Source organism: Hyperolius riggenbachi, chromosome 6 (assembly GCF_040937935.1).
Source record: "Hyperolius riggenbachi isolate aHypRig1 chromosome 6, aHypRig1.pri, whole genome shotgun sequence".
In the NCBI taxonomy this organism is placed as follows: Eukaryota; Metazoa; Chordata; class Amphibia; order Anura; family Hyperoliidae; genus Hyperolius; species Hyperolius riggenbachi.
The window spans coordinates 170,805,017-170,829,282 of NC_090651.1; the positions used below are offsets into that span (position 1 = coordinate 170,805,017).

Consider the following 24,266-nt stretch of genomic DNA (forward strand, 5'->3'; position numbering starts at 1 on the left):
GAAATACATATGGCAGCCTCCCATATCCCTCTCTCACCTCGGGTTCCCTTCAAGGTTAAACAAGTGGGAAGTAGTAAAAGGTAAAATCCTGTTGAATACTACATAGAGTGATAAGTAACAAAAGATACAAAAACGCCAACCTAAACCAATGGAACACTGTCTCCTGTTTATACTGAAAGAAATACCATATGAATTGCATTTAACTTTTAACACAAAAAAAGGCATTTTGAACGAGTTAATATAGGTGTATGTAAAACACTGTATATGAAATGTAATACATAACTACAATTGTTCGCCATCTTATTTCGTAAGCTCTGTTTAATATATCATTGTCCTTTTTGGCAAACGTGATGTATTTCATACATTTCTTTAGGGCAGTCAGCAGAGAGAATAATAGGAGAGTGATCTGTGATAACAATGTCATCTTCTATCCTGATTCCTAGCCCTCTGTATTTTTCAGGAACATCAATGTCATTCTCAGGAATGTAAATACCTAAAATTAAAAAAGTAAAATGTTAATTGCACACACTGATTCTCACGTTTCTTTGCTAGTGTTGATATTTTTCTTATCCCTTAAAATGGTCTGAAACTCTGACAAAACTTAATAAAAATGCGTTTTTCTACTTTTTATTATTCATACAGTTATATTTGCTTTTGTGCACAAGTAATGTCTGTCTACAAATTACAGGTTTCCAAAGTGTAGTTTTTCTTGCCCTAAGAGCTACAATTGCATTTTATTCTAACTGCTTTTTATTATATATTCTATCTTCTAATGAGGTATTCTGAGCTGTGTGTGTGTGCCTGAAGCAGAGACAGCTTCTCAGAAAGTGTTTTACTTGTTAAGCCCCATACACACGCTCAACAGCGGTCTTTTATGCAGCACAATTGTTGAACAACAAGTTGAAACGTTTAAAAAAAAAAAGTCTTTTTCTATTGTTCAAAAGCTGATAAGACGTCAATACAACTGTTGGATTGACTTCTTATCAGTCTTATCAGCTTTTTGAACAATAGCAAAAGATTTATTTTTTTTTTTAGCGGTTTTAACTTGTTTCACAACAAAAGTTGCTCAATTGTGCTGCATAAAAAAACGCCGTTAAGCGTGTGTATGGGGCTTTGCACATACATTTATCAACATTGGATTGTAAACAAAGATACTGTTATCTCCAGTTTGGATGCGGATTTGAAGCTGAATAGCAGGACAAAGTGCTTTGTTTTACCATTTCAGTGATGTTCTGCTAAAAATAAATAAATTGTGGGATAGTAGGTTTAAAGCTGTGAGGAATCTTTTAGAGCTAAGAAGAAATGCTGACTTTTAGACCACTTTAACCACTTCCCGACCGCCTAACGCACAGGGGCGGCCGGGAAGTGGAGCCCTGAAGGACCAGCTCACCCACAGAGGCGGCAGTCCTAAGGGCATGGGCGGAGCGATCGCGTCATCCATGACGCGATCCTCCGCTCGGGATCGTTACACGGGCATTTTGTCTCCGCTCGCCGGCCACTTAGCAGAGCCGGCGAGCGGCGGAATCCGCACAATTGGCCAATCAGGATGTATAAGGCACTTTGTTAGGTAAACAAAGTGCCTTATACGTGCTTCCTCCTCGCCTCGTGGTCTCATTGTTGCAGAGACCACCAGCGAGGAGGAAGCACTTGTGAGTATCCACCAAACACTTGTTTTTTTGACCTACAGCCCCCCTGATCTCCCACCCCAGCATTCATACCCCCCCTGATCACCCCAGCAGACCCCTGCCCAGCACCCTTGCACCCATATAAAACCCCCACCCCCCCACCTGCCACTAACCTTTGACGCTATCCCCTGCGTTAGGTCCCTAACTGCCTCCTAGTCACCCCTGATCCCCCCCCCCTACCTTTAGATCACACCCCATCCCAGACTACCCCCCTGTATACTGTATATCTGTATACAGCTACCTTACCCCCTGATCCCCCTCTGATCACCTGTCTATCACCCCTCAGCACCCCCACCCATCAGAGCAGACCCTAACTGCCCCGCGGGGGTAACCGATCACCTGCCCAGGCCCTCGATTGCCCTCATACCCCCCTTCTGATTACATCCCCTGCTCTTTGTTTACATCTGTCCTCCCCAGCAATCACTAACTGATCTGCGATCAGTAACCCCCTGTGTCTGCCTCTCATCAGATCAGGACTCAGTCTGCCCCGTGCAGGCTCCTGATCAACCCCCCACCCCCTCAAATCGCCCTCAGACCCCCCCCCCCCCCCCAATCACCATCCAAGTGCATTGTATTTGACTGTGCTGCGCTTGTATTCGATTGTGCTGCGCTTGTATTCGATTGTGCTGCGATTGTATTTGATTGTCCCGTGATCTGCTTCGATTGTCCCGTGATTGTTTGCCTGAGACCCCACTTCCCACCAATCCCAATACCTCTCAAATACTCCTTTTGCTAGGTAGGTGCTCTCTTTTTCTGGGTAGTCTCGGAGGAAAACCCCATAAATTTAGTAATCCACAATGGCAAGAAGGGGGCTTTCTGATGACGAGGTATACAGGTACATGGACCAGTCGGATGAGTTCTTTTGGGAAGAATCATCCGTCGAATCTTCCGGGTCCGAATTTGAACCTGTACAAAGCAGTGGTTCCTTGACCGAAAGTGATGACGAGGCTTTGGTCCCGGCTAGAGCCAGGCGTACCAGACCCCAAGTCGTTAGACCGCAGGTGGCGCAGGATCCGCCTCAAGGGCAGCAGGGTGGTGCTAGCGCTGATGATAGTTTTCTTGGTGAGGCAGGCACCAGCAGCGCAGCATCTCCTGGACTTGGTACCAGTACTTCTGTAGACCCTGGCGAAGTGGTGAGCGTCAGCATGGAAGTTGAAACTGGTACGGTGGCAAGTGCAGTAGTACCACCGTCGCAGCCACCAAGAAGAAAACGGGCCCGTAGTACCCATAGACTCCCAGAGGTGCTGGCACAACCAGATTGGCAATCCCCTGATTCCGCCGCACCCGTAGTGCCCCCTTTCACCGCCCAGTCTGGAGTCCAGGTGGCAACAGCTCATCTAGGAACGGCCCTAGACTTTTTGCAGCTGTTCATCACCCAGGTTCTCTTGGACTTAATTGTGGTTGAGACCAACCGTAAAGCCACACAATTCATCACCGAGCACCTGGAGAGCAGCTATGCCCAGCCTTTCCGGTGGAAACCAGTCCAAGTTTCCGACATTAAAATCTTTTTGGCCCTTATCCTTCACTTGGGACTAATGAAACAGAATGTATTGCGGTCGTATTGGTCTACGAACCCAGTACATCATGTTCCCTTGTACCCTGCTGCCATGTCCAGGACACGATTTGAGTCCATCCTGCGCTTCCTGCACTTCAACGACGACGAAACCTGTCATGAAAAGGGCCACCCTGCTTATGACCGGCTCCACAAAATTCCGCCCCTCATAGACCACCTGTCATCAACATTTGCAGATGCTTATATCCCTGAACAGAACATCTGCGTAGACGAGTCCCTCTTACGCTTTACCGGGCGCCTTGGCATCAAACAGTACATCCCAAGCAAGCGCGCCCGGTATGGGGTGAAACTGTATAAGCTCTGTGAAAGGGCCACAGGCTATACATGTCGTTTTAGGGTCTATGAGGGAAAAGACTCAAAATTGGAGCCGGTCGGATGCCCTGACTACCTGGGGAGCAGTGGAAAGGTTGTGTGGGACTTGGTGTCACCCTTGTTCCAAAAGGGGTACCATCTTTTTGTGGACAATTATTACACAAGTGTGGCCCTCTTTCAGCACTTAAAGTTAGAAGGAATCCGATGCTGTGGCACTCCGCGACCTAGTCGCCAGGGCTTCCCCCAACGGCTCGTTACCACCAGACTTGAACGGGGGCAGAGGGCCGCCTTGCATACTGAAGACCTGCTCGCGGTGAAATGGAGGGACAAGAGGGACGTTTACTTTCTGTCCACCATTCACACAGACACGACAGTCCAAATTCAACGGGCAACTAAGGTCATTGAAAGGCCCCTTGTCGACTTCAATGACCAGAGGTTAGCGCCCTATTTAATTTCCCGGAAAACAAGACGCTGGTATAAGAAAGTGTCTTTTTATCTGATTCAATTGGCAGTTTACAACAGCTTTGTTCTCTACAGTAAGGCTGGGAGAACTGGATCTTTCCTCCAATTTCAGGAACAGATCATTCTGGACATCCTGTATCCAGGAGGTGCCAGGCCCCCCCCCCCCCCCCCAGATGCAACTAGCCGACTGCATGGAAGGCATTACGCCTATCAGCTTCCGTGTGCCCCAGGTCAACGCATCCGAAGAAAACGTTGCCGTGTCTGCAGCAGGGCTGGAACAAGGACTGACACAGTTTATTATTGTCCCCGCTGTCCTGACCAGCCTGGCCTATGCGTAGGGCCGTGTTTTGAGAGGTACCACGAGCAGGTACACTATTAGAACCTAGGGAATTCCAGACACAGGAGTAGGCACACACTCAGTGGTCTTTCGCACATTGTCGCAGGGAGAGGAGAGGTAAGCTTGAAAACCAAACGGGTAAGCATAAAAGTCAGAAGAAGGATCGGTTTCCATGCTTGATATTGCTGATCTGTCCTGGGTTGGCGATATAAGACGTCATGTTTGAATTTCCCTTGAGTGTGGACACCCCCGGTTTATATGTGATTTGGGCCTATGATGATGCTTTAATGCCACTCAGAGTCATCTCTATTGGCAGGCATATTGCTGTATCCTACAGGCATAATGCTGTATACTAAAGTTCTGAGGCCCAGTCACATAAGTTGGTGGCTCACCCTGAGTGCAGGGTGGCACGGGGTGTCTCTCTCCTGAGGTTATCACTGCCATTGATGTGGAGGAAGATCTGCCATTGATGTGGAGCAAGGTATGTTTGCCGTTCATTTTTCCTTTCAGCCCAGAGTGCATTACCCGTATACCCAATATAAGGAGTATAGCAGAAACTCCTAATACTGGCCATACATGTAATGATTGCAGAGACCCTAAAATGCCAGGACAGACTTCACAAATGACCCCATTTTGGAAAGAGGACACCCTAAAGTATTATGTGAGGTGCACGGTGAGTTCATAAAAGATTTTAGTTTTTGTCACAAGTTAGCAGAATTTTTTTTTTATTTTTGTTTTTAAAAAGTGTCATTTTCCGTTTACTTGTGACAAAAAATAAAATTTTCAATGACCTCACCATTACCCTCATGGAATACCTTGTGTATTCTTTCCAAAATGGGGTCATTTGTGGGGTTTAACTGCCCTGGCAAGTGGGCGGGGTGCTAAATTTTGAGCACCACTGTAAAGCCTAAAGGTACTCATTGGACTCTGGGCCCCTTAGCGCAGTTAGGGTGCAAAAAAGTGCCACACATGTGGTATCGCCGTACTCGGGAGAAGTAGTATAATGTGTTTTGGGGTGTATTTTTACACATACCCATGCTGGGTGGGAGAAATAACTCTGTAAATGGACAATTGTGTGTAAAAAAAATCAAAAGATTATCATTTACAGAGGTATTTCTCCCACCCAGCATGGGTATGTGTAAAAATACACCCCAAAACACATTATACTACTTCTCCCGAGTACGGCGATACCACATGTGTGGCACTTTTTTGCATCCTAACTGCGCTAAAGGGCCCAAAGTCCAATGAGTACCTTTAGGATTTCACAGGTCATTTTGCGGAATTTGATTTCCAGACTACTCCTCACGGTTTAGGGCCCCTAAAATGCCAGGGCAGTATAGGAACCCCACAAATGACCCCATTTTAGAAAGAAGACACCCCAAGGTATTCAGTTAGGAGTATGGTGCGTTCATAGAAGAATTTATTTTTTTTGTCACGAGTTAGCGGAAATTGATTTTAATTGTTTTTTTCACAAAGTGTCATGTTCCGCTAACTTGTGACAAAAAATAAAATCTTCTATGAACTTACCATACTGCTAACGGAATACCTTGGGGTGTCTTCTTTCTAAAATGGGGTCATTTAAGGGGTCCAAAGTCCAATGAGCACCTTTAGGCTTTACAGGGGTGCTTACAATTTAGCACCCCCCAAAATGTCAGGACAGTAAACACACCCCACAAATGACCCCATTTTGGAAAGTAGACCCTTTAAGGTATTCAGAGAGGGGCATGGTGAGTCTGTGGCAGATTTAATTTTTTTTTGTCGCAAGTTAGAAGAAATGGAAACTTTTTTTTTTTTTGTCACAAAGTGTCATTTTCCGCTTACTTGTGACAAAAAAATAATATCTTCTATGAACTCACTATGCCTCTCAGTGAATACTGTGGGATGTCTTCTTTCCAAAATGGGGTCATTTGGGGGATATTTATACTATCCTGGAATTCTAGCCCCTCATGAAACATGACAGGGGGTCAGAAAAGTCATAGATGCTTGAAAATGGGAAAATTTACTTTTTGCACCATAGTTTGTAAACGCTATAACTTTTACCCAAACCAATAAATATACGCTGAATGGGTTTTTTTTTATCAAAAACATGTTTGTCCACATTTTTCGCGCTGCATGTATACAGAAATTTTACTTTATTTGAAAACTGTCAGCACAGAAAGTTAAAAAAATCATTTTTTTGCCAAAATTCATGTCTTTTTTGATGAATATAATAAAAAGTAAAAATCGCAGGAGCAATCAAATAGCACCAAAAGAAAGCTTTATTAGTGACAAAAAAAGGAGCCAAAATTCATTTAGGTGGTAGGTTGTTTGAGCGAGCAATAAACCGTGAAAGCTGCAGTGGTCTGAATGGATAAAAAGTGGCCGGTCCTTAAGGGGTAGAAAGCCCTAGGTCCTCAAGTGGTTAAGCTTCCTTGTGTGCCCTATCCAAATTCATGAACGGAGGTTTTAATATATAATAAAAAGCAGTTAGAATAAAATGCAATTGTAGCTCTTAGGGCAAGAAAAACTACACTTTGGAAACCTGTAATTTGTAGACAGAAAATATTACTTGTGCACAAAAGCAAATATAACTGTATGAATAATAAAAAGTAGAAAAACACATTTTTATTAAGTTATGTCAGAGTTAACCTCCCTGAAGTTCAGTTGCTGTATTTCTGTGCAAAAAGTGGTTCAATTAAGGCTGCTTTCACAGTAAGACGTTACAGGCGCACCTTAGTGCAGCCTGTAACGCAGCCCACCGCACAGCAATGAAAAATCAATGGGCTGTTCACAGTGCCCACGTTGCGTTACATTGTACCGCAGCACGCTCAAACAAATGCTGCATGCTGTGCGTTATATGAGGCTAAGCCGCGTTAGACTGTTTGCACATGCTCAGTAATGTTGGAGGAGAAGGTCTTCTCTCCTCCTCCGTGGCCAGCCACATGGCTAATTAATATTCACTGCACTCAGTGACGTGCAGTGTTTACTTCCTGGAGCGGCCGCTCTGTGCGGCGATTGGCCGGCGGGACCACGTGATGCGGATCATGTGGTCTCCGCATCCCATGCCATAAAAAAGGAGCACCAAAAGCTGCATAACGCGGCTCTTGGTAGCGTCCTCATTCAACACCACCAGGCGTTGCGTTAGGAGCACGTTATGCGACCTATAACGTCCCCTAAAATGCAACGTCTTGGTGGGAAAGAGGCCTAATTCTCATGAAAATTTTTCCTGCAACTACCCAGCATACCTATAAAAATGGCACATTAAAAAATAGCACCATAGAGACTGCAGGTACAGTAGTAGAATATCGGTAAAATTACCAATATTCTTCTACTTAATTTCAATAGTAAAATATCAGAATTCTTTTACCAATATTTTTTTTTAAGATTCTTTATTTTATAAACAGAATTTTTGCAGTGTAACATATACATCTTGCAAGAAAGTGGCAGCTTACCAGAGCTGCCAGCAGATGTGATCCAGGAAACACAACATACATTCACTAGGCTCATATAACAATAAGCTCGATATACCCATTGTCTAGGGCACACTCTGTATTCCCTCCCATATGAGTATTGCTGACTTGCAATGAGTGCCACATGGCTGTCCCTATGAGACCGCAAGATAGTCCCATGACCAACCTCCACACCAAATCCATGTAAACATATGCAAATAAGGAGTATGTTTCTTCCAGAGTAAAATAAGCCATAAATTACTTGTCTACTAGGTTGCTGTCACTTACAATAGGTTGTAGAAAACCGTTTTGAACTAGCCCATCTTCTTACTATAAGTGACAGCAACATAGGAGAAAAGTAATTTACTGCTCATTTTACTCTGAAAGAAATGTACTTCTTATTTGTATGCATTTACATGGCCTAGGATACAATTGTTATGCAGATGAAACACAACTGTATCTGTCCTTCAAGCCTGGCACCCAAGACCCATCAGCATCCATAAATGCGTGTGTAGTGGATTTACAAAATTAGATGAACACCAGCTGGCTGAGGCTGAACTCTGACAAAACAGAGGTGTTGGTGGTAGGTGGTCCACACATGATGGATAAAGTTCAAAATGCTCACCACCTCAAACTAGCAATTGGGGGAGATACTGTACAGTATAAAGACTCTGTGCGAAACCTTGGGGTGATCCTGGATGGAAATCTAAAACTCAAACAGCAGATATCAGCTGTTGTCAAGTCTTCCTTCTTCCATCTAAGAAATATAGCGAAAATCAAACACCTCATCCCAACTGAAGACCTTGTCTAAAAGAAGGTGGCGCCTACACAACATTAATAACACTGATGTAGTAAAAAATAGGAGTCCTAGTCTGTAAAGTTATATTCCTGCGGCTTGATTGTAATGAAGCGGTAATAAATCAATCCAGCAAATTCCTCAAAAGACACTATCCGCCACCAAGGTCTAACAGCGCGTTGGGACACTTAGGGCCGTCCCCCACCTCCTCTGGCTATCGTCTGCCTTTACCTCCGACCCGGTTTCTCATATATACATGTTCATCAGCACATACAGTCCTCAGAAGGAAGAAAAAGCTAACGTAGCGTAATACTGTAAAATTTTATTAAAAAATAAAAACCAATTGCGCTCACAATCCGTAGACTCAGTCTTTGGGCTCAGAGTTTTTTTGTCACGGGCTCTCCCCCGTTTAAGTTGGGCTCCGGCTGCCTTTCTATGTCCTCCCGTGCCGTGGATGGTGCTATGTGCACACTAGCTTCCCCCACCGCTGTTCAGGACGCCAACCAGGCGCTCCACACTCAATCATTGGCTCTCACTTCCGCGCCAACGATCGAGTGTGGAGTGTCTGGTTGGCGTCCTGAACGGCGGTGGAGAAGCTAGTGTGCACATAGCACCATCCACAGCACAGGAGGACATAGAAAGGCAGCCGGAGCCCAACCTAAACGGGGGAGAGCCCGTGACAAAAAAACTCTGAGCCCAAAGACTGAGTCTACGGATTGTGAGCGCAATTGGTTTTTATTTTTTAATAAAATTTTACAGTATTACGTTATGTTAGCTTTTTCTTCCTTCTGAGGACTGTATGTGCTGATGAACATGTATATATGAGAAACCGGGTCGGAGGTAAAGGCAGACAATAGCCAGAGGAGGTGGGGGACGGCCCTAAGTGTCCCAACGCGCTGTTAGACCTTTATTGAGGTCTTAGGATCCGGTGAGTCTGTTTCCTGGTGGTGTGGTGGCGGATAGTGTCTTTTGAGGAAATTGCTGGATTGATATATTACCGCTTCATTACAATCAAGCAGCAGGAATATAACTTTACAGACTGGGACTCATATTTTTTACTACATCAGTGTTATTAATGTTGTGTAGGAGCCACATTCTTTTAAACATTGTTTATTGTAAATATTGAAGGGGCAGCTCCAATGTATGAAGGTTTATAGGTTGTAGCGCTCATCTCTGTGTGGATATACCAACTGAAGACCTACCTGCCCTGGTTCATGCATTTGTATCCTCCCGCCTAGACTACTGCAACGCCCTGTTCATCGGATCTACAGATAAGGTTCTGCGCCCCTTACAGCTAGTACAGAATGCTGCAGCCAGACTCCTAGCCAATGCCCCCCGCAGCTCACACATCACCCCAGTACTGCAAACTCTTCACTGGTTGCCAGTAAAATGGAGAATCAATTTTAAGATCTGCCTGCTGACTTTCAAGGCTCTACACCACATGGGACCCAAATACATAGCGGATCTATTGGAACTTTATGCCCCTCCACACACCCTCCGCTCTGCCAACAAGATGAAGCTGGTTATTCCCAGAATACACTTAACATTTGGTGCTCGGGCCTTTTCCTATGCAGCCCCTACTTTATGGAACTCACTTCCACAATCAGTACGAGAGGCTCTTTTCTCTGGACAGCTTTAAAAAAAAGGCTAAAAACTCACCTCTTTTCCCTAGCCTTTGAGACTGCATAATGCAGGGTCACAGCGCTTTTAGTCCCCAGGGAAAAAAAGCTCTATATAAATATTGTTATTGTTGTTTTAAATGTTACTATTTTCGCAATGGTGGTCAATTAACTCCCTAAACTACCCTGCTGCCGAAATGAGGCTGCAATAGTAAAAGTTGCGATTAGTGGCAATGAACAATAATTATGGCGCGTGATAAATAACGGGCGCTTAGAGTGCCATAATTACTGTTCTTTGCTGCTAATCCCAGCTTTTACTAGAAATCCAGCCAAACTTCAGTCAGACACATCTGATCTGCATGCTTGTTCAGGGTCTGTGGCTAAAAGTATTAGACGCAGAGGATCAGCAGAGCATCCAGGCAATTTGCATTGTTATATAGGAAATAAGTATGTCAGCCTCCATATCACTCTCATTACAGGTGTGCTTTAAAACGAAAATAAATAAATAAATAAAAATTAGACTGCGCAAATGTTCTTTTTACAACTATTACCACCCACGGTTATCTGAAGGTTTGCTTTAAAACCCACAGCAGATTTTCTAAGGCCATTAATGTGAAAATTTCACTTATAGGCTGGATTCACACTAGAAGGCAAATGGGACCATTTTCCACAACATACTAGTCTGACATGTCAACAAATCCTGTGTTAGCCATAGGATCCTTTCAGACAAGTTCTTATGTCCATTGTTGACAGAGTTCAAAGGCTCATACTATGCAACTTTTCTTGACACTAGACAGGAATCAAACATGTCATAGATAGTATAAGATAAAATCCATCAAACAAACATGTATGCATTATTACCTTTATTACCACACATGCATTATCAGTATTACCTGGTTCAATAGTAATCACCATGCCTGGCTGGAGGGACTGAGACCGAGAAACATCAGGTGTATCATGGACATCCATTCCAAGGTAATGTCCAACATGATGGGGACAGAACCTTCGTGCTGCCTAAAGAAAAAAAATAATAACTTCCATATCCTTAGCAACAATTTACCAGAAAGATGATTAATAACACTGGCTCAATAGCATACCACCACCAACTATCTTATGCATCTTGAAATCTGTTACTTGTTGAGTTCATTGCATAGCACCAGGGCTGTGGAGTCGGAGTCGTGGAGTCTGGCAATTTTGGGTGCCTGGAGTCGGAGTCGGGAAAAAATGCACCGACTCCGACTCCTAATGAATTTGTAACTGTAATTAAAATAGAAAATATGATAAAATGTTCTATTTCTCAGATAATAGTCATTAAAAATAATGTATATATACAGTAATAGCTGTGCTTAGTCCACAAAAATGAAATAAACCAATCAAAATTAGTTACTTGTGCTGCTTCAATAAAGCAGTCACCGTATTTTTAAGGTCAGATATACATATCTGATTGTGACTGTATATATGATGTGTACACAGGAATCTCTTATATATATATATACTAAATAACATCTATGCTGTAAGAATAAAGCCTGATGTGTAGCCGTGTCACTAATAGAGATGGTCAACGAGATGGAAATAATTCTGCATTGATGCTGATTTATGCAAATGTATGCACTCCCTTTGCTGATGAAATCAAATAATTTGATATGTTGTTAAAATTTGGTTTGGTGACTACAAATTAAAGGGTAACTGAGACGGATGAAAAGTAAAGTTTTATACATACCTGGGGCTTCCTCCAGCCCCCTTCAGGCTAATCAGTCCCTCGCTGTCCTCCACCACCCGGATCTTCTGCTATGAGTCCTGGTAATTCAGCCAGTCAGCGCTGTCCGGCCGCATGCCGCTCCCACAGCCAAGAACATTCTGCACCTGCGCAATAGTGCTGCACAGGTATAGTATGCTCCTGGCGGCGGAGTGTGTGCATGCGCACTACGCCCGACTGGCTCAAGTACCTGGACTCATAGCAGAAGATCCAGGTGGTGGAGGAGGACAACGAGGGACTGATTATCCTGAAGGCGGCTGGAGGAAGCCCCAGGTATGTATAAAACTTTAATTTCATCTGTCTCAGGTTTACTTTGTTACACAGTAGTACTATACTCTACATATGCACTCCCCACAGAGCTGCAGGGAATCCACTGAGAATGCTGTGCACATTGAACACAGAGGTGTTGTCTGTTTACAATCTCCTCATTCCCCTGCAGAGTACCTGCACATCATTCTTACATGTACCCACACTTACATTGCCTAGGGCCTGATAGATGTTCTTTGTTCCGGTTTGTACCTTTTACAAGTACTCTTACCAAGGACTAGTTTTAGTCTAAAGGGAATAAATATAGTAGTCTACATATCCTTCTCACTTCAGTTGTCTTGTAAAATTCCTAAGCGTTGGCAGTTAAGAGATGAATTTCATGTTACATACTTTTAATCAACAAAATTGTAATATGCAAATTAGAGGAGTTGGAGTCGAGGAGTCGGTGGAATCCTAAACTGAGGAGTCGGAGTCGGTGGATTTTTTGACCGACTCCACAGCCCTGCACAGCACATATACAGTTAGGTACATACATTTTTGGAGAGAGAACTTTTTTCTAATTTTGGTTCTGTACATTACCAAAATGAAGCAACTCAGATACAGTTGAAGTGCAGACTTTCAGCTTTTATTCAGTGGGGCGAACAAAACAATTGCATACAAATGTGAGCCAACTAAAGCATTTTTGTAACAATACCTTCATTTCAGGGGCTCAAAAGTAAATGGACAATTAACTCAAACTATTTGATAGGCAGGTGTGGGCAAGTCTATAGTTATGTCATCAATTAAGCAGATAAAAGGCCTGGAGTTGATTTGAGGTGTGATGCTTGCCTGTGGAAGACTTTGGTGTGAGCAGACAACATGCAGTCAAAGGAGCTTTCCATGCAGGTGAAATAAGCTATCCTTAAGTTGCGAAAAAAGAAAACAAAAACATCCGAAAAAATGCTACTATATTACAAGTGTAATATACAAGTGTAATATAATACAGCCGTCTCATGTAGAAGCCAGAGAGTAACACAATTTACATGGTCAGTCAGTGCCGTGGGAGGATGTCTGTACCTGCAAAGAAGCCAAATATTAAAGGGGAGGCGAACGGTGTCCCTGGGCCACCAAAACTATGAATTTATCCATGGCTGCCGCCATGGAAGAGTACTCAACATTAGGCTAAATAACCATAAAAGGCTATTGTTCTAAGCATATAAAAGCTTGAGTCATTCTGCTAGTGACCCGACTGAGAATCTTAACAATAGTGACAGAACGGGGGACTCAGGGCCCAGAGGGATCATTTCCCTGAGTCACAGCCCTATGAAGTAGCTATGATACAGTCCAGTGGCATATATACCGTCCATCTATGGTAGGCCTGAAACACCGTTAGCACCCTAGATACATCATTTAGTAGCGTACACCCAAGAGGGATATGAAGAGTAGGAAAGAAAAGCATAGCTGAAAGGAAAAGAGAAAGTAGAGAAAGAAAGCAGAGAAGGAATAGTAATCCGGAGGGCGGCGTTCAAGCGGGGGAGGTCAGGCACAGGGACTATTAATGCATGGAGGAGACAGAAGTCTCCCCCATGGTGCAATTTGTTATGCTTTGTCAGCACTCACATCGGGGGTTAGGGGGGGGGGAGTTTATACATAGTTCAGGTGAGGGGGGTCTAGGCCATTAAGTGTTTAAACTCATCAGATTCCTCATACTCATGCCAGGGTGCCCAAGTACGACTGAATTGCTCTTCGCGTTTGTGCATTGTCTGCGTAAGATTCTCCATTAGCTTGATATGTTGGATCTCTCTAATCCACTCCGTCACTGGGGGAGTCTGCGTAGATTTCCAATGTCGGGCGACAATCAATCTTGCCGCATTTATCATGTGTTTAGAGAGAGATTTTTTATATTTGCCTAGCCGTCTTGGGGTATTATGCAGCAGGTAGTATGAGGGATCATCTGAGGAATCTACCCCTGTGACCTTTGAGATAATGGATTTCACCATATCCCAATACGGGATCCGTTTCGGGCAATTCCAGAAGATGTGGACTATAGTACCCCTATGTGTCAGACAACGCCAGCACTGAGAGCTTGAGGAAGGGAACATTCTTTGCAACCTGTCAGGTGTATAGTACCAGTGCGTCAGGAGTTTGTAACCAGATTCCTGCAATTTGGCTGAGATAGATGATTTCTGAGAAAGAATAAGTATTTTACGCCACTGGTCATCAGAGAAGGTTTTATTCAATGCCTGTTCCCATCTCAGTCTCAAGGCATTGGCTAAGCTTGGCTTAGTAACAAGTAGGGAATATAACTGTGATATCCCCCCGGTCACAAAGTCCTCGCCATTGCATAGCTTTTCAAACTGTGTGAGATTCCGAGCCAGTGATCTTCTGGGGGCCCGGCCAAGGAGATAGTGCTTAAACTGAAGATGCGACCAGTGGTCGAGTGCTGGGGCATGCAGGCGAGGACGTAGGCTTGAGATGTCCAGCCATTTACCATTTTATAGTAGATGGAATGCCCTTAACCGGGGGAGCTCTCTCCAATGTCTGTATGCTTTGTTGGGTGTGCCCAGTGGGAATCCGGGGTTATCTAGTAATGCTATCATAGGGGAGGGCCATGGGGAGAGATGGATAGAGTCGTTGAGCCTGTGGAAAAGTCTCACCGTGTCGTTTATTAGTGGGTAAGAGGCTCTCAAGGTAGGGGCAGTTTTTCCTGCCCATGGCAAGTGCTGCAATTGTGACCCAGCTATGTCTCTCTCCATCTCAACCCATCTCTTGAGTGAACCATGTCTGTGCCAATCAACTATGCGTAGGAGGACCGTAGCAGCGTAATAGAGTTCCATATCCGGCACTGCCATGCCACCCATGCTCTTTGGTTGGGTAACCAACGTATGCTTAAGCCTAGGGGGCTTGCCCCGCCAGATAAACCTTCTGAAGCACATCCTAATTTCTTTAAAATAGGCAGCAGGAGTCTGAACTGGCAATGTCTGAAAGATATAGAGGAGCCGGGGGAGAACATTCATCTTAATAATATTTGCCCTGCCAAACCATGTAAATTTGGCCACGTCCCATCCCTTAAGGTCCAGTTTGATTTTAGTTAGTAGGGGAGTATAATTAAGAGAGAAAAGTTCGGAAGGGTTGTTTAAGATTTTGGTGCCTAAGTATGTGATAGCCTTGGGAGCCCATTTGAAGGAGAAGTTATTCTCTAATTGTGATTGTTGAAGGGGGCTAAGACCTATGTTTTAACGCTTCACATTTGTCATAGTTGATCCTGAGAATCGCCAGATTGCCATATGTTGCGAATTCCTGAACCAGATTGGGAACAGTGATATGGGGGTTGGTGATAAAAAAAGAGAAGCTCGTCGGCATAAGCCGCCACCTTATGCTGAGAGGTGGGGAACTGTAGACCCGTGATATCAGGGTTTGCCAGAATGGTGCATAGTAGCGGTTCTAAGGAGAGTGCGAAGATAAAAGGAGAAGGGGCACCCCTGTCGCGTTCCATTATAAATGCGTAGGGGTTCTGATAGCTCCCCATTTATCTTTATCCTAGCAGATGGGACCCTGTACAATGCCATAATGTGGGTTATCATGCACTGTGGTAGCCCAATATGGCCCAAAGTTCCCTCTATAAACTCCCATTGGACACGATCAAAGGCCTTCTCTGCATCTGTGGCCAACAGGATCATTGGAGAGGCCCTCGACCGTGCCCAATGGATTGCCGACATGGTTCTCAGGGTATTATCCCTAGCTTCCCTCGTTGGAATAAACCCCACTTAGTCATAGTGCACCAATTGAGATATAAAGGGGGACAAGCGGTTCGCTAGGATCTTAGCATAAGCCTTAAGATCGATATTCAGAAGCAAGATGGGCCTATAATTTGCACAAGAGGAGGGGTCCTTACCGGTTTTATGGATTACTGTAATGTGTGAGGACAGCATATCATCTGGGAATGCAGTGGGGGTATCTGGATCGGTTAGGGAGTTCAATGCTTTTAGTACGGGGAACTGTAATATGGGCAAGAACAATTTGTAATATTCCAGTGCATAGCTTTCCGGCCCTGGGGCCTTACCTGAGTGGATCTGTGAGAAGGCTAACTGTAATTCAGTCAGGGAAATGGGCTCCCCCAGCTCAGTTTCAGGAATAGTGGGCATCCCCGATTTACGGATATATTCCAGAATACGCTGAGTTAAGGAAGGGTCCGTTTGTTTATGGGCACGATCGTGGATATCATATAGTTTTTCATAGAAGCGTTTGAATATTCATGCTATTGATTGGGATTTCTGGTGCTTCTTTGAGCCAGCATCACTAATATGTGGTATATAATTCGTCGCTTGCTGGATACAGAGTGCACGCGCAAGGAGACGCCCACACTTATTACCAAACTCATAGTAATGACGCTGACATCTAGAAGCTGCATAACATGCTTTGAAGAACAGTAGTGCTTTAAGTTTTTCCTGTTCAGCGGTTAGCGCAGCTAAGTCTGCTTCCAGCCGAGAGCTCTGATGTAGAAGTTGCAATCTGTGTATCTCCAAGGGAGCGTTCGATTGCTTCTGTTCTTTCCCGTTTAACTCTGCTACCCTCCTTGATCAGCACCCCCCGGATGACACACTTGTGGGCTGCCCATACAGACATCGGAGAGACCCCGTCAAACGTATTAGTTTCAAAATAATTTGTTAGAGCCCTCTTCACCTTTCCCTCTATGGTTTTGTCCTTCAGGAGGGAGGTATTCAACCACCAGGTGTTACGATCGCTTTTTGCAGCGTTTACTGCTGGCTGCAGTGGTATTGCAACCCAAGCAGTTCTGATGTCATTACATGCATTTGCTTGCATAGTTTGGTTTGCACTTAAACTGGTTGCTGATTCCATCTGCAGTCGCTCTGAAGTTAATGACAGTTTAATATGCTTTTGTGAAAACAAACATTGTCTGCTGCAATGGAGTGGCAATCCCTTTCCTGCAGGCTGCATATCATTGTCTGCCTTTTCCTGCTGTCAGCCTGTGATTAATTACCATTCACTTGTGTGGGAATTTGCAGGTCTGCTCCCATTGGATGACCTCAGTATAAAGAACTGCTTCCTGCAATGCTCCATGGGCTACCATAGTTTTAGATTCTGTCTGTTACTCTGCTCGTGCCCCACCTCGTTCCTAGTCTGTGTGGACTGCGCTGACTCCTGCGAAGGGGTCAGCGAGTCCTCCTAGTTCTGCTCTTGTTCTAGAAGTTGTTACTCTGCTTGTCTTGTGTCATATATTGGTTCATCGCCAATATATACGCATACTTGCACATTTTGTTATTTTCCTTGTATTCGTGTTACGTTGATACATCAGTGTCGCTGATATATACGTACACGAACTGTTTATATCCTGTGTTCAGTTAGTCAGCCTTCCAGCACGTTTTGGTAGTTTGCGCGTATCGTGATCACCCGTGCTGAGTTAGTATCCTGCTCCTGGTTCTGTTTGTGGATTGCGTTCATCTCTGCGAAGAGATAGCGAATCCTTCTGAGTCCTGTTCCCTGTATTGCTCCAGTCCTAGTCAGTGTTCCTGCTTATGTCATATATCGGTTCATTGCCGATATATACATATGTTAGTCAGACGTTACAAATAGTTTCATTGATAGCTGTAATTGTAATACGCTAGGAAAACATACTTATTGTATATTTGTCTGTGTTACGTTTATCTATCTTGATCCTCCTATTTCCTGACTATCCTGTCCTGTCTTTGTGAGGCACGCCATCGCTGCAATGCATTGGCTGCCTCATTCCAGTCTGTCTTGTTGTGGACGCTTGCTGTCACTAAGTAGTGGCTAGTTTAGCAAGCGTTCATTCTGTCTACCTGTCCTGATCTCCTCAGTCCTGGTTTATGCGCTCAGCGCTACTTTGCGCTGAGATGTTATCACGAAAGTATTGTTTGTGGCTGTTCGGATCTGCACCGGCTCTGTGCGCCACAATCTCCTATTGGAGTCAGTTCTCTCCTCCACTAAACTGGGGATATCCTGATTCCTTGTGCTGGTGTGTGTACCTCCTTCACGTCAGCTTATGTGTTGCATGCTGACGGTGGAGAATAGCCCACCAAGCCTAACATTATGGTAGCCCCATTACCAATCCCCATTGTGGGGGGGGGGGGGTTTCCAGCAAAAATGACACTGTTTGTTATGGTTCCTGTTCCTTTAAGAAATTTGAGAAACTTAATTCTGAAACAGAAAATGAGTTTTTTTCTGAATGTACCAGGTTTTTGGCCAATCCCGAGCTCCAGGCTACTCCTGTTTCAATGTGGGCACCCCAACTAGTTTATAACTTGTTTAAGGGGAGACTGTTTCAGTGGGCTTGTGATGTCCTGGATCATACCAATTTAAGAGAGAGACCGCTGGAATTTTTAGCGTTTGTGATCCATAACTGGCTGCGCAAAACCGATTTGCCTAGCCCTTTTGATGAGCTCCTGGCAGCTTGTCAATCAGCTGCTCCTTCTACTGCTTGCAAGAATAATCAGCAAGCAGATAATTGTTCTGATAACTTTTCTTCTGCTTTGAATAAATCACCTAAGGCAGCAGGGTCTAAAGCCAAACGTAAACGCTCCAAAAGAAAAGCGTTACAATCAGCGGAGTCGTTGCCCTTAGCGACTCCGCCATTAGCAGATAATGAAATTCAGTCACCATTCAGGGGAGTCAAATGGTCCTATGAAACTACTAATGAACTTTCATTGCTAGCCAGGGAAAATAAAAGTTCTTGTTTAAATGAATTATCTGAATATGATTATGAAGATATATTACAGAGTATTGAACAGATCAATTTATTCGTGCAGCAAGGGAAATTTGCATACACTACAGTTCAACACTTGCTACAGGTATTGGAGATCCTTAGGAATAAGAAATCGGCCAATCGCCTGCTAAATAACCCAATATATGTTTCTGCCACAAACACATTTGCAAACTGTGATCAGCCTGAATGCTTAGCTGTTAAATATGCATGGGATCCTCCATTTGAGAAAGGAGAGATGGAAGCCCTGGTCTATGAATGGAAGAAAGATTCAAGTTCATTTTGTCAATTTTACAGTGCAAAAAGTGAATTAGTATTGAATGCATGCATTAAGTCGGCTTATAACCTAATAAAGACTGGTGTGTGTGGGTATGACTTTGTGGCTCCATTGATCGATGTGTGGAGAATGATTTTGGACGATTTTTATGCGATTCAATCAGTTGATACCAGGGAAGACACACTGTCAATTGGAGATTGTTCCACTTCCTCAGTTCCTGAGGACTCGCCTGCTTCAGCACCTTTGGCTGATTCAGCGAGTGATTCAGAGCTCCTTTTGTGTGAAATTGAAGTTCCTGTAATTCCACCCTGTACCATGGATAACTCAGTGTTACTTCCCAGTAAGACAGAAATTACTAATACTTCCTTAACCTTGCCCTGCACAAATTTCTCAGCAGAGGACCCAGAGGTCCTGCTGACTTCTGAGTCCAGCCTAGCCAGTACTCATGAGTCTTTGTTCAGTGAAACAGACATTAGAAAATATTTGCCTGCCTCTGCAAACACTTCTGTAGAATTTACCTGTGTTAATAAAGTTCAACTACTGTCTGATCCAGCAGATGCCAATAGATGCACTACATTAGTTTCTGAGTCACAGCAATCCTGTCTAGAAACCTCAGAACCCCAGCATCTGAATTTCCCAATTTTACAATTGAATAGTGATTCAGATGCACAAACATTGTGTCTTGATCTTCCTGTCTCTACACCTCGCTCTAGTTTCGTGAATAGCTCAGAGCATCTGCTATGTGAACCTGAACTCATAGAATTTATTACCTTGTTCAGAAAATGTTCCAGTAAATTTGCCCTGTACCATGAATTGTGCAGTAGATCTTTCCAATGAAGCTCAGGTCACAGAATCATTACGCTGTCCAGCAGGTGCTTCCATGGTTTTGCCCTGCGATATGGCCTGTTCAGTGATCCTGTCCAGTGAAGCTGTGGTCGCAGAGTCTTATGCTTCACCCAGTACTTTGGATACTTCAGATCCTCTAGTAGAGGAGTCTGAGGCACTGCTTACTTCAGTGGGTGTTGCAGTAGTATTCACTTGTTTAGCAGCTGTTTTGGAACTACAGTCTGCTCTAGTAAAACTTGATGAATCTCTGCCCAGTGAAGCAGAAGCCATTGAAACATTGTCTTTGTCAGCAAGCGTTTTTGATACCTTGCCCTGTACACAGTCTGATTTAGCTAAAGATGTTGAGTCCCTCTCTGATATCACAGTAGTCAGGGAACTTCAGCCCTGTCCTCTGAATGTTTCAGAAGTATTGCCCTGTAACATGGATAATTCTGACTCGCTGGAAAAAATAATAGAAATCTCAGAATTTCAGTCCGGGTTAATGAGTGTTTCTGAAACCCAGCCCTGTATCCTGGAAAATTCTGGTTTTCTGGCCGGTGTGGCAGAAGTTCCAGAGTCCCCTTCCTGTCCAGTGAGTTCCTCAGTTTTGCTTAGTTCAGTGGGGATTGCTGCAATACTGACTTGTTTTGCAGCCCTTCATGAGCTCCAATTCAGTGTATTTGATGAGTCTCTGTCTAGTCCAGAAGAAGCTATGGGAACCCTGTCTAGTTCGGTGCATACATCAGAAGATTTGTCCTGTCTTGTAAATGCCCCTGAACATGATTTGTTAAAGAGTAACTGTCAGGCTGCAGAAGCTAATTTAAACCTCTAGTCTCCTGTGTTAAACAGTTTAGAAGGAAGCCAAAAAGACATTACTGAAGATAAAGATCTCTCTTACCTTTGATGTATGCTTATCAGCAAAGCTTAGAGCTAAGCAGGACGCAAGCCGCATAACATACTGCAAAGCATTCTGGGGCCCTCCCCTCGGCTGCTAAGGAGAAGACGGGATCAAGTTTCAGCAGCTTCTAAAACTCAGTCCAGCCACAGCACAGATAAATCTCGGGGCAGCGTACACTGCAGGAGTCCGCTATTGTTCCTAGCCACATGGCTCATTAATATTCACTGCAAACTAGTGTTATTCAGTATGAGCTGTTCTGTGATCAGAAGCAGGCAGGACATGACGACACATTTGGCTTCACAAACATGGAACCTGCCATGAGCTGTCAGGAGCATCATTCTCTGCATATACTATATACAGAGGCGTAGCTAGGGTTTTCAGTGCCCGGGGACAAAGACAGTTTTAGCGCCCCCTCTGGACAAAATGATCGGGACCACACATCAGAATGTGGTCATGGGTAGAGTCAAAAGTTATTCAGATAGCCAGATGTACACCCTTATTCTGCTGCTGTTAACGCTTCTGCAGAGGAGGGAGAAAAGCAGGGGCACTTTAGGCAGCCAGCGAGCCGCCTCTCATGGACGTGGGGGTGCGGTAGCCATGCTCTGCGCCCCCTTACAGTGTTGCGCCCGGGGACATATGTACCCCCTTGCCCACCCATAGCTACGCCTCTGACTATATACAAATTCTGTGAAATCCAAACGTGGACAGTGAAATGCATATGTAATGTAAGTACAGCCAATCTTTAGCTACTGATATATGTGTTTATTTTCTCTGAGACCCTATACCTAACAGCTCCTCTTTAATAACCTTGCTGGAATCAGCGACATCTAAGTCTGATCCTGCAGTTTTTAGTGAGAATCCAGTAACTGTGAAGTCTAGTCATGATGATTTTTTTTTGCCCAGTCCTGGTTTCGGTCCTGTCTTGACTGACTTTGAGGTTCGCAGTTCCTTGACATGCCCAGAGGTTTCTCTTGTGCCGGTGTGCCCAGATGTGCTTCGTATGGCAGAGTGCCCAAGTGTGTCTGTGTTAGTGTGCTCACATGCTTCCCTAGTGGAGACATGTTCTGATGTTGCCGGTTGGCCTGCATGCCCGGAGATGGTTCTGGTCCCTAAAAGCCCTGATCTTGATGTTTGTCCTTGTGACCCTGACTCTGGAGTTGCCCTGGGTTCCATAGGGGTTCTTGATAGTTCTCCATGTGAGCCTAAGGGGCGTTCTGACCTGTGGGGATCTCTTTGGAGCTTCCAAGTGTTCTGGGAGATCTCTGAGGAAACTTGTCCTGGTACCTTGGACTGGTTCAACAGGGGGTTTTGTGTTGTAAGGACAGTTCCGGTGGGCATTGCAAAGGCTTTGGCGTTTTTGGACAGTCCCTGGAAGGCGGTGGGTATCGCTCAGAGAGTTTCTGGGGGCTTTTTTCTGGAAGTCGTGGTTCTGATGGGTATCACACTGAGGCTTGTAGTACTGACGGGCATGGTTCGGTAGGTTCTGGTTCCAATTGGTCTAGTTTTGGTGACACTGATTCAGGAATTTGGTTTTGTCGGGCTGTTCCGACCTTCATGAATTATCAGTCAGATCAGTTTGCTGGATTTTCCACTTCTGATTTTTTGGTTTGGGTGGTTCAGGAGAAATATGTCAGTTTTTATAGGCGTCCGGAGGCCGCGTTTAAGGGGGGGGGGGGGGTACTGTTACGATCGCTTCTGCAGCGTTTACTGCTGGCTGCAGTGGTATTGCAACCCAAGCAGTTCTGATGTCATTACATGCATTTGCTTGCATAGTTTGGTTTGCACTTAAACTGGTTGCTGATTCCATCTGCAGTCGCTCTGAAGTTAATGACAGTTTAATATGCTTTTGTGAAAACAAACATTGTCTGCTGCAATGGAGTGGCAATCCCTTTCCTGCAGGCTGCATATCATTGTCTGCCTTTTCCTGCTGTCAGCCTGTGATTAATTACCATTCACTTGTGTGGGAATCTGCAGGTCTGCTCCCATTGGATGACCTCCGTATAAAGAACTGCTTCCTGCAATGCTCCATGGGCTACCATAGTCTCAGATTCTGTCTGTTACTCTGCTCGTGCCCCACCTCGTTCCTAGTCCGTGTGGACTGCGCTGACTCCTGCGAAGGGGTCAGCGAGTCCTCCTAGTTCTGCTCTTGTTCTAGAAGTTGTTACTCTGCTTGTCTTGTGTCATATATTGGTTCATCGCCAATATATACGCATACTTGCACATTTTGTTATTTTCCTTGTATTCGTGTTACGTTGATACATCAGTGTCGCTGATATATACGTACACGAACTGTTTATATCCTGTGTTCAGTTAGTCAGCCTTCCAGCACGTTTTGGTAGTTTGCGCGTATCGTGATCACCCGTGCTGAGTTAGTATCCTGCTCCTGGTTCTGTTTGTGGATTGCGTTCATCTCTGCGAAGAGATAGCGAATCCTTCTGAGTCCTGTTCCCTGTATTGCTCCAGTCCTAGTCAGTGTTCCTGCTTATGTCATATATCAGTTCATTGCCGATATATACATATGTTAGTCAGACGTTACAAATAGTTTCATTGATAGCTGTAATTGTAATACGCTAGGAAAACATACTTATTGTATATTTGTCTGTGTTACGTTTATCTATCTTGATCCTCCTATTTCCTGACTATCCTGTCCTGTCTTTGTGAGGCACGCCATCGCTGCAACGCATTGGCTGCCTCATTCCAGTCTGTCTTGTTGTGGACGCTTGCTGTCACTAAGTAGTGGCTAGTTTAGCAAGCGTTCATTCTGTCTACCTGTCCTGATCTCCTCAGTCCTGGTTTATGCGCTCAGCGCTACTTTGCGCTGAGACGTTATCACGAAAGTATTGTTTGTGGCTGTTCGGATCTGCACCGGCTCTGTGCGCCACAATCTCCTATTGGAGTCAGTCCTCTCCTCCACTAAACTGGGTATATCCTGATTCCTTGTGCTGGTGTGTGTACCTCCTTCACGTCAGCTTATGTGTTGCATGCTGACGGTGGAGAATAGCCCACCAAGCCTAACACCAGGTGTATGGGCTTCGTCTACCTTCTAATACGTCAAGTGATACTGAGACCGCAGAGTGGTCTGACAGTGCTCCCGGAACCACCTCCGTCTTTGACACACGCGGGATTAAGTGCGGTGGGTTGCTCAGGGGAGGAAAAGTACTTATGCAACCAGCCCAGGGATGAGCCCAATAGTTACTAATAGATCCTTTGGGAACATCAGCGTCAGGGGGAGTCCTTAGTCACCACAGGGGCATGAAAGGGTGAAGGGAGAGCCAGCTTGCGAATATACAGTGGGCAAAAAAAAAAAGGG

The 24,266-nt window shown here is 44.6% G+C and overlaps 1 protein-coding gene across 1 annotated transcript in view; it reads right to left on the reverse strand.

Annotated features, from left to right (window-relative positions):
• Nucleotides 1–300: 300 nt before the first annotated feature.
• The window catches only part of XPNPEP3 (X-prolyl aminopeptidase 3), a 196,406-nt gene continuing 172,440 nt past the window's right edge, over nucleotides 301–24,266 (reverse strand). The window contains exons 9-10 of the mRNA XM_068240213.1: nucleotides 11,106–11,226; nucleotides 301–493 (exon numbers count right to left, since the gene is read on the reverse strand). Of these exons, the coding sequence (XP_068096314.1) occupies nucleotides 327–493; nucleotides 11,106–11,226 (288 nt within the window). The 3' untranslated portion in view covers nucleotides 301–326. The remainder of the gene's footprint in view (nucleotides 494–11,105; nucleotides 11,227–24,266) is intronic.